The sequence below is a fragment of the Sorex araneus genome, chromosome 3 (genome assembly GCF_027595985.1).
Source record: "Sorex araneus isolate mSorAra2 chromosome 3, mSorAra2.pri, whole genome shotgun sequence".
Lineage (NCBI taxonomy): Eukaryota > Metazoa > Chordata > Mammalia > Eulipotyphla > Soricidae > Sorex > Sorex araneus.
In genome coordinates this window covers 200,701,994-200,711,423 of record NC_073304.1, presented here as the reverse complement: position 1 = coordinate 200,711,423, position 9,430 = coordinate 200,701,994, and the positions used below count along the sequence as shown (strand labels likewise).

At 44.3% G+C, this 9,430-nt stretch overlaps 1 protein-coding gene across 1 annotated transcript; it reads left to right on the top strand.

Annotated features, from left to right (window-relative positions):
• Positions 1–1,150: 1,150 nt before the first annotated feature.
• On the top strand, positions 1,151–2,197 carry SLFN12 (schlafen family member 12). The gene has a single exon (XM_012932755.2). The coding sequence runs from the start codon at positions 1,151–1,153 to the stop codon at positions 2,195–2,197; it is 1,047 nt and encodes a 348-aa protein (XP_012788209.2).
• Positions 2,198–9,430: the final 7,233 nt, after the last annotated feature.

Genomic DNA, 9,430 nt, shown 5'->3' with positions numbered 1-9,430 from the left:
TCATCTACTTCTTAAATGCCTTAGCTTTTGTTTTTATTTATTTATTTTTTTGCTTCTTTGGGTCACACCTGGCGATGCACAGGGGTTACTCCTGGCTTTTGCACTCAGGAATTACCCCTGGCTGTGCTCAGGGGACCATATGGGATGCTGGGATTTGAACCCGGGTCGGCCGCATGCAAGGCAAACGCCCTACCCGTTGTGCTATCTCTCCAGCCCCAAATGCCTTAGCTTTTATTCTTGATTGATGGTTCAATGTTTTAACAATTTGGGAGGAGGTGTATAAGCAGTGATGCTTAGGGATTACTCCTGGCTGTGCACTCAGGTGTTGCTTCTGGTGTGCTCAGAGGACCATATGGCATGCGAGGATTGACCCTGGATCTGCCACATGCAAGGCAAGAACCCTATCCTCTCTAGTATCTCTCCAGCCCCAACATACATATATTTTAGGGGCACAACATTTAATCCATAACTTTTATGTCAGTAGAAACAGGAATTTATACAACAGAGTTGGCCTGTCCCTTTGCCTCCAGCTGAGAGCTTCTGCAGGAAACTTGCTCAGAAATGGACAAGAATATTTTTTAAATTCTTATTTCTTTATTACCTGGGGCCATGCCAAGAAGTATTCAGGGACTCTTCCTTGCTTGATCTTCAAGCAAGCAGTGCGCTAGGGACCAAATGTGGTATGGATGAAATCCGGGCTTTCTGTGTGCAAAGGATGCACTGCAGCTATTAAGCTTTCTCTCAAAATTAATTAATTAAATGTATTTTTATTGAATTATCATGAAGTACAGAGATATTCATGATTGAATATGTATGTTGTTCCAACAATCAATCCCTTTAAAATTATCTCACAGGGGGCTGGAGTGATAGCATAGTGGGTAGGGCGTTTGCCTTGCATTCGGCTGACCTGGGTTCGAATCGCAGCATCTCATATGGTCCCCTGAGCACCACCAGGGGTAATTCCTGAGTGCAGAGCCAGGAGTAACCCCTGTGCATCGCCGGGTGTGACCCAAAAAGAAAAAAAAAATTATCTCACAGTTGACTTGCCTCCCAAAGCAGAACTTCTGTCACCTACTTCAGACTCACTCTAATGGCCCTATCTATTTTACAGGAAATAATTTCTTCCTGAAATTTAAGGGAAACTGGGAAAATGGTACTCACTGATGATTTGAAGGATAATCATGCTCCTGTGGTCCTGGAAGTACTAAGTGCCACTCTTGGTACCAAGCAAAGAAACAAAATGAATAATACACTGAAGAAAAAGCAGAGAGAAAGCATCATAAAAGTCGTGGTTTCCTTGCTGAATTCTGGAGGGGGTGTGGTCAAGATAGGCATTGTGAATAAGAACTACAACTACAAAGAAGATGGAATAGCATCAGATTTGGAAACCTCATTTAGTGAAAATATCCCATTTGTTTCTAAGTACCTGAGTTTTAAGCAACAAGAGAACTACTTTCTGATTTTTGTCAAACCATGGAACTTAGGAAACTCTTTTCTCCCAATTGCCACTGTAAAGACCAATTTGTACAAAAGAGATTTATCATCTACCAATATGATGAATAACACTGTTGCTTTGGAGTTCCTCCTAGAGAAGAAAAAGTCTGGAGGGCACATCATTCCTAAAACACCGAAGACAATTCATGGTGAGTTGCTAGGAGAAGATACCATAGAGGCCTCAGCTGCTGCCACTTTCAGCAAGACACAGCTTCAATATGGGGAAAAACTCACCTTTACTGAATCCACACATGCGGAAATGAAATGCTTCAAAACTGAAAAGTCATTTCAGCGCATTAAAGAGATTCTCCCTCAGTATGTTTCTGCATTTGCAAATACAGATGGGGGGTATTTATTTATTGGTATAGATGATAATAGACAAGTCACTGGAATTGAACTGAATGATACAATTGAATCCTTAGAAAAAGGAATTAAAAAATGCATAGAGAAGTTGCCTGTCCATCACTTCTGCAAGAAAATGAAGAAGATAGAGTACACTTGTAAGTTTCAAAAAGTTGGTGGTGATGAACATCCTAATAAATATGTCATTGCACTCAGAATAGAGAAATTCTGCTGTGCGGTGTTTGCTAAAGAGCCAGATTCCTGGTACGTGGAAGACAACAGAGAGAAGCAGTTCTCTGTAGAGGAATGGGTCAACCGCATGGTAAATGGCAAACAAGGTGAGAAAGGGGGATTGGAATAAGAGCTTTGTTAGAGTAGCTAAGGGATTTCAGGATTTGTGGCAAGATTGTAGCCCTGTAGTTTCTACATCAAACTTACTCTGGGGGATTCAATCAACAGTTTACTAAGTCTTGTTTTCATACACCTGCCTGGAAATCAGGCAACAGGTATATTGTCTTCTCTAAGTAGAATTGTTTGGAAAAGATCCAGTGATCTCTGTTTTCCCTCTAAACTACTTCTTTACTCAATTTCAAGGAAAGTTCTGTTCAGGCTTCTGTTTTCTTTCAGACCTCTGTTTTTGTTACTGACAGTTTCTTTTTCTCAGAAACATTTACCTCTTTTATTGACTTGCTACCACTTCCCTTCCTCCTCCCCTCCTTCCCTTTCTCTCTTCCTTCCTTCCTTCCTTCCTTCCTTCCTTCCTTCCTTCCTTCCTTCCTTCCTTCCTTCCTTCCTTCCTTCCTTCCTTCCTTCCTTCCTTCCTTCCTCCTTTTTTTGGTTTTGGGCCACACCCAACTGTACTTAGGGCTGTTCCTGGTTCAGTGACAGGATTCACTCCTGGCGGGTTCCAGGGATTATACAATGTTGATGGGGATCAAACCCTCAAACTCGAGTCAACCAGGTCAGTTGCATGCAAGGCAAACACCACACCCACTGTACTATTACTTAAGCCCCCTCTTTCCTTGTTAGCATCTCCTATAAGAACTTCATTAACCCTGTTTTCTCCTATAAGAACTTCATTAACCCTGAATCTTATGTTCAGTTTTCATTGCTTGTTTGCAAGTCTCTGTTGGAAGCACATCTTGCAACAGAACTGCTGAATAAGGAATATTTAACTCTTCAAGTTAGAAGACAATGCCAAATTATTAAGATTAGATGGACTTTTTAAATATCCACTAGAAATGCCATATCTCCAACAGTCAGATGTCAGACTTCTTTTTTTAAAAATTTTTAAAAATATTTTTAACTTTTTATTAAATCACCATGTGGAAAGTTACAAAGTTCTCAGGTTTATGTCTCAGTTATACAATATTCAAACACCCATCCCTTCACCAGTGCCCATATTCCACCACCAAAAACCCCAGTATACCCCCCGCCCCCACCCCCTACCCCCTACTGTATAACTAATGAAATTCACTTCATTTTCTCTTTACCTTGATTACATTCCATATTTCAACACACAACTCACTATAGTTGTTGGAGTTTCTACCCAAGAGAGACAGACCTACTACCAAGAAAGCATTTGATAATTAGTTTTCCATTGCTGGGAATGAAGATATATGGAGCCCCACTGCTACAAGTACATAACTCTTCTTTTTTTTTTTCTTTTTCCTTTTCCCTTTTTTTTTTTCACCCTCATCCCCCATCCCGCGCCTCATAGTATGGTGTACGCCATGCCGCAACGGCCGGCGTGGGGCTTTTGCTTAGTTCACAGTCCAGAGAGGTGGCTGCTACATTAATAACCTTCAATATTTCAACAAAAACTTACTGTTATTATTTGGAGTTTCCCCCCCAAGTCAGACCTGTTCAAAAGGAACCGTTTCACATAGCTGACACTTATAGATGTGTCCACACGGTTTTGGATTTCTGTATAAAGTCCAGGGAAAATTCTACCAGAAATTGCATAGACCAGTTTGCAGTCCCAGTGCATTGTTATTAGAAGCTGCTCTGGATGCCCGAAAGTGTTAGGTCTCTGGAATCAAAGTCTTTAGGTGCAGAGGATCCGCTTCCCGCTCAGCAGCTCCGAATTTATCTGGGCCGAGGGCATGCCGGTTACACCCCCTTCCCGTGAATCCCTGGGAGCTCCAAGTGTAGAAATCGAGTACCTCTGGGTTAAGATTCTTAAGATGGCGCCTGCCATGTGGTTGCTGCTGCCGCTGTTTTGCTGCCGCCGCCGTTTTCCGTACAGGAAGACAGGGTGGGGAAAAATTTTTTAAATTTTATTGAATCACCATGAGATAGTTACAAGCTTTCATGTTTGGGTTACAATCTCACGATGAACAAACACCCAACCCTCCACCCGTGCACATTCCCCACACCAATATCCCGGGTATACCCTGCCTTTCCCACCCTCCCCCTGCCTCCATTTCAGACAATATTCCCAATACTCTCTCTCTACTTTTGGGCATTATAGCTTGCAACACAGACAATGAGAGGTCATCATGTTTGGTCCATTATCTACTTTCGGCATGCATCTCCCATCCCAACTGGTTCCTCCAGCCATCATTTTCTTAGTGATCCCTTCTCTATTCCATCTGCCTTCACCCCTCCGCTCATGAAGCAGTCTTCCAGCTATGGGGCAATCCCCCTGGCTCTTGTATCTACCGTCCTTGGGTGTCAGCCTCATGTGATGCTACCCTACACTCCACAAATGATTGCAGTCCCTCTATGTCTGTCCCTCTCTTTCTGAGATATCAGACTTCTTGATATTTTTTTCTACTCCCTCCTTACACTGTTCAGACAAATAGCTACAGAACAGTAATTTTTGGTGGTTTGTGTTTTCCTGGTTATTAATCCGATTAATCACTTCTCTTTCTGTTTTCTTTTTGTTTGGGAGGGGGCATACCTTGCTGGGATCAGGATGTAGTCCTTGCTCTGCACTCAGGGATACTCCTGGAGATCTTAGAGGACCAAATGAGGTGCCAGGGATCAAACCTAGGTTGACTTCATATGAAACAAATGTCATATACGCTGTTATATTGCTCTGGACTCCCCAAACCCGCATCCTTTTTTCTTTTTAGGCACTGTGGATTGCAATAATGTTACTGAATGTAAACAGCAAGATAGCAAGAAAGGCAAAACAATGGGAGAACTGAATCACACAATTGAGTTGCTGGGGGCAGGTTTTGAAAGGGAACAGCCCTAGGGCTTTTGATGGAGGGAAGTGTGTACTCTGTTGATGGGTTCGGTGTTGGAATTATGTGCATGAGAGGCCATCATTAACAGACATTCTTCCAGACCCTGCGCAAGTAAAAGGCTTAGTCAGAGCAACCCAGATGGGGGTGGGTGAGCCCATTGCACACCCTGATCCCAACAGCCAAAAGCCTCCGCACTCCACAATTATCACCATACTCCCAGCTGCTCGGGATGTGCCTCATCCAGGAATTAATCTCATTATACACTTTGGTATGTGAGTTCTGTGACTGAAATCTCCAGCCTTTCATGGAGTTGGGGATGGCCTACATCCCCCATCTCCCTGTATTCCTGGTAGCCCCTCAGTCACTCACACATGACTTTCCCATTTAATTGGGCATGCTTCAACCCAATGTCATGTCAGTATTGTGGGAATTGCAAGTGTTTCATGACCACGTGTGTGGTCGTGCACTCCAGGAGCTCCAGGGTCTGTAGAAGTCGGCTGATGAGTTTCCAGGGTGGTGGTTGTGGAGTGTGGGTGCATCTTCCACGGCTTCAGCAGGGCAGGAACTGGACTCCATGCCTCTGAGGGGCCCCAAAGGTTTCAGCCTTAAGAGTATTATATCTGAATTTTAGTGGCTTGACTTGCATCTCTTCCAAGATTATTTATGGAGTTGTGAAAGTGGGCTAATGGGTTTACACGGCATTAACTGTGAGATGACAGACTATTTTTTTTCTTTACAAATAATTTCAAAATAGTTTGTCCCTTCCTGCTATTACTTTTTTTGGTACTACACCCACAGTGCTTGGGGTTACCCCTGGCTCTGCACTTAGGAGTCACTCTTAGTGGTGCTCAGGGGACCATATGGGATGCCGGGGTCATCCAAATAAAGGCAAGCAACTACCTGCTTTGCTATCTCTGGCCCTCATACTAATACATTTTATGTCTTACGGTTTTGGGGGGAGGGGTCACACACATTGGTGCGCAAGGAATATATATTGTTCTATACTCAGTAATCACTCCTGGTAGTGCTTGGAAAATGATAAAGGATAGCAGAGATCTAACCTGGGTCAGCCACATGCAAGGCAAGAGTCCTTCTCGCTGTACTATTTCTTCATCCGCTGTGCCTTATATTTTTAATTTTTCACAATATTTGTGCTTTTTTTTCTTGTTTTACTGCACAAAAAACTGCTTTGGTATAATTCTCCATGGAAAACTTAAAAAAAATTTTAATGTTTATTTTTATTGAGTCACTGTGAAAAGAGACCATCACAAAGCTATTTATGATTGGGATTCTGTCATACAATGTTCCAACATCCATTCCACCAGTGTACATTTCCCACCACCAGTGTCCCCAATTTTCTTCCAAGCCCCACTTCTACCACTCCCATCCCAACACCCTCACCCTTCTGCCTCTGTGGCAGGCAACTTTCTTCTCTGTCTCTGTCTCTGTCTCTGTCTCTGTCTCTGTCTCTGTCTCTCTGTCTCTCTGTCTCTGTCTCCTTCTGCGCATTATGGTTTGCAATTGGGTGCCAACTTTGGGCTGTGGATATGACTGCCGGGGCTTCTAGGAGTACAGGGAGATGGGAGAAGGTAGCCCATCCTGATCCAAATAGAGGCTGGAGATTTCAGTCACAAAACCTGCATAGCCAAATTTTCAGCAGATTAATACCTTGGTGAGGTCTGTCCCAAGATGGTGGAGTCCAGCTGGGGGCATGGCAGAAATTTTAGATTGTGGAAGCAAGTGGCTTCTGGGGACTCTGCTTGGGCAGGACCAGGCTACCCATCCCCCCTTGACCTACCCCATTGGTTCAGCCTAAGATTAACTGCAAATCTGAGATTAACTACGGATTTTGATCTCTTTTGAGATTTATTTATGGGTCTCTGAAGCAAGGCCTATAGATGAGCTTAATATAGCTGAGCCAGAGGTGATTTGTGGGTGTGGTTCCCACATACCTAACTGTAGGCAGTTTAATTTTCAGGAAACTTGGTCCTGAGTTGTTGGGGTCTGGCCAGAGCCACAGCGACATTTTTGGGGTATCAGGAAGCCTGAGGGTACCATCAGGCTGCTGATGCACTAACCCCATCTGTCTAGGTTTACCTGCCAGCAGCTACATGCCCCCTGGGGTCCTTGGGCCCCAGTAGCAACAACAGCAGGGTCCAGGGCTGCTATAGTATGTGGTTTAAGCACTGTAGGAAGGCTGCAGCCATCAGTCCAACAGAACCTGCCCATGGAACACACATCCCCATCTTCTAGACAGTTGGCACTCAGAGAGGGTTTTCTCCATAATATGCTGTGGGCGGCATGGGCTGGTCCGGGGAGGAAATGGTGGCAGGCCAATGCTGCAGGGGAAAATCAGCGGGGCCCCATGGAGTGCTTCCTCCACTCTGGGACCTCAACACCCATGCTCTGCACTGGTGCCGAGCTGGATCTGAAGAGCCCTATCAGACCCATTATAACAGCCACCGCTCGTAGCACAAAGAGCTGTGGAACCTCCCTCAGCTGGCACCGTGCCATCCTGAGTTTCCTTCTCCCACCCCACCCCACCCCACCCCACCCCACCTCACCTCTCTCTGTGTCAGGGACTTTTTTCTGCTCACTGCAGAGATCTCTCTGGACCTTAATTACCAAAACTTTTAGAATTCCAGGGGTGCGCAGCCACTTTTGTGGCTGCACAACCTCCCATAATATTCACAATAAGCAATAGAAAATAAATTTTCTAGAATCTTCCTGTGGTGGGGCAGGCTTGAATGGTGGGGAAATTTTGAAATAATTGTGGTGGGAAGGTGTAATGGTGGTGGGGTTGATGTTGAAATATTGAATGTAATCAATTAATAGTAACAACCTTATGAAAATAAAATTTAACCAGAGTCACAGCAGCGAGTCCTGGAAGACACCACAGCACCGGAGATCTCTCCAGCTCCCATACTAAGCCAATTTCACCAGGGAACCCCAGATGAAGCAGGTGCAGTCTCCCTGCCTACTCCAGATGGAATCCCGGCGACCAAGAGCTTTCACAAGCAAAGGCCAGGTATGCGGATGCCAGGACTAAATCTCCAGGCTGCATGATGGATGAGGACCTGGGCTGACCCTCTCGATCCACAGCTGCCCAGAAGACTGGTTGTCATACCCACAAAATGCCTCCGGGAGCCATCTTAGCGCACCAACAGCCCTGGTCCAGAGACTCCCAGTTGAATCCCCAAATAAATTAGTGACATACAGAGATGTCTCTGGAGCCCAACCATTTACAGTCTAGAATTCCAGTAGCTTGCAGCCATATAATAGTCATTTCATGAGCTCTCATGATATTAAAAATGAGCAATGAAAAATAAATTTTCTAGCGTCTGCCCCTGGCAGGGAGACTTGAATGGTGATGGAAAAATATGAGCAAAGCACAGTGCCCAAAATTAGAGTGAGTGTATTGGGGAAATTGTCTGCCATAAAGGTAGGATGATAACTAGGATGGGGTGGGGTGATACTGGGGACATTTGTAGTGAAAAATGTGCACTTGTGGAGGGATGGGTATTCATCATTATATAGCTGAATCTCAAACATGAAAGCTTTCTAACTATTTCACGGTAATCCAATAAAATAAAAAATTAAACTAAATTAAAAAATAAGAGAAATATTGAATGTAATCAATTAATGTAAACAACCTTATGAAAATAAAATTTAAAAATAAAAAATGGTGGTGGGATTGGTGTTAAAATATTGAATATAATTCGTTATTTTAATGCCAATATAGGTCCAAGAAGGTCGCCCGAAGAACTCCACATTGGGACCCATGGCCTAGAATGGAGAGATCAGGGTGAGAGACTGCTTGAATTCATCATGTTCATGTTCATGTTCATTACCAAGACCATCCATGGTAACTCACAGTTCCAGAAGGCCAAATCTAAACGCTGGATGTGGGAGTCTCCTGGTGGACAGTTCCACAATGAAATTGACCACATCACATTCAATCAAAGGTTTTGCCTGAGCGATGACACTGTTGTCCCAAAATTCCAAACAAGATCGGACCACCGTCTCCTTCGTGCAAAATTCTACTTCACAGAGCAGGGAGAAAGGTCTGTAAAATTTAAGTCTAAGAAGGCAACTCCCAGAATGACCACCACCTGGAAGCTCTTTGGCACTACTACAGCAACGTGGGAAGATGCCGTCCTTGACAACATCGACGAGGAATACGATCAACTGGCTCAGCACCTCCATGACTGTGCGAAGAATGCTGAGAGTGAGAAAGCCACAAACAGATGCCTGTCTTTGGAAACTCTCGAGCTCATTCGTCAATGTGGTTTGGCGCGAGCCTCAGGCAACCACAAGCTCGAAAAGCTGTGCAGAGATATGATAAACGAAGGCCTCAAAGAGAGAAGAGCAGCAGTGTTGGTCAGTGCAGCAGAAGC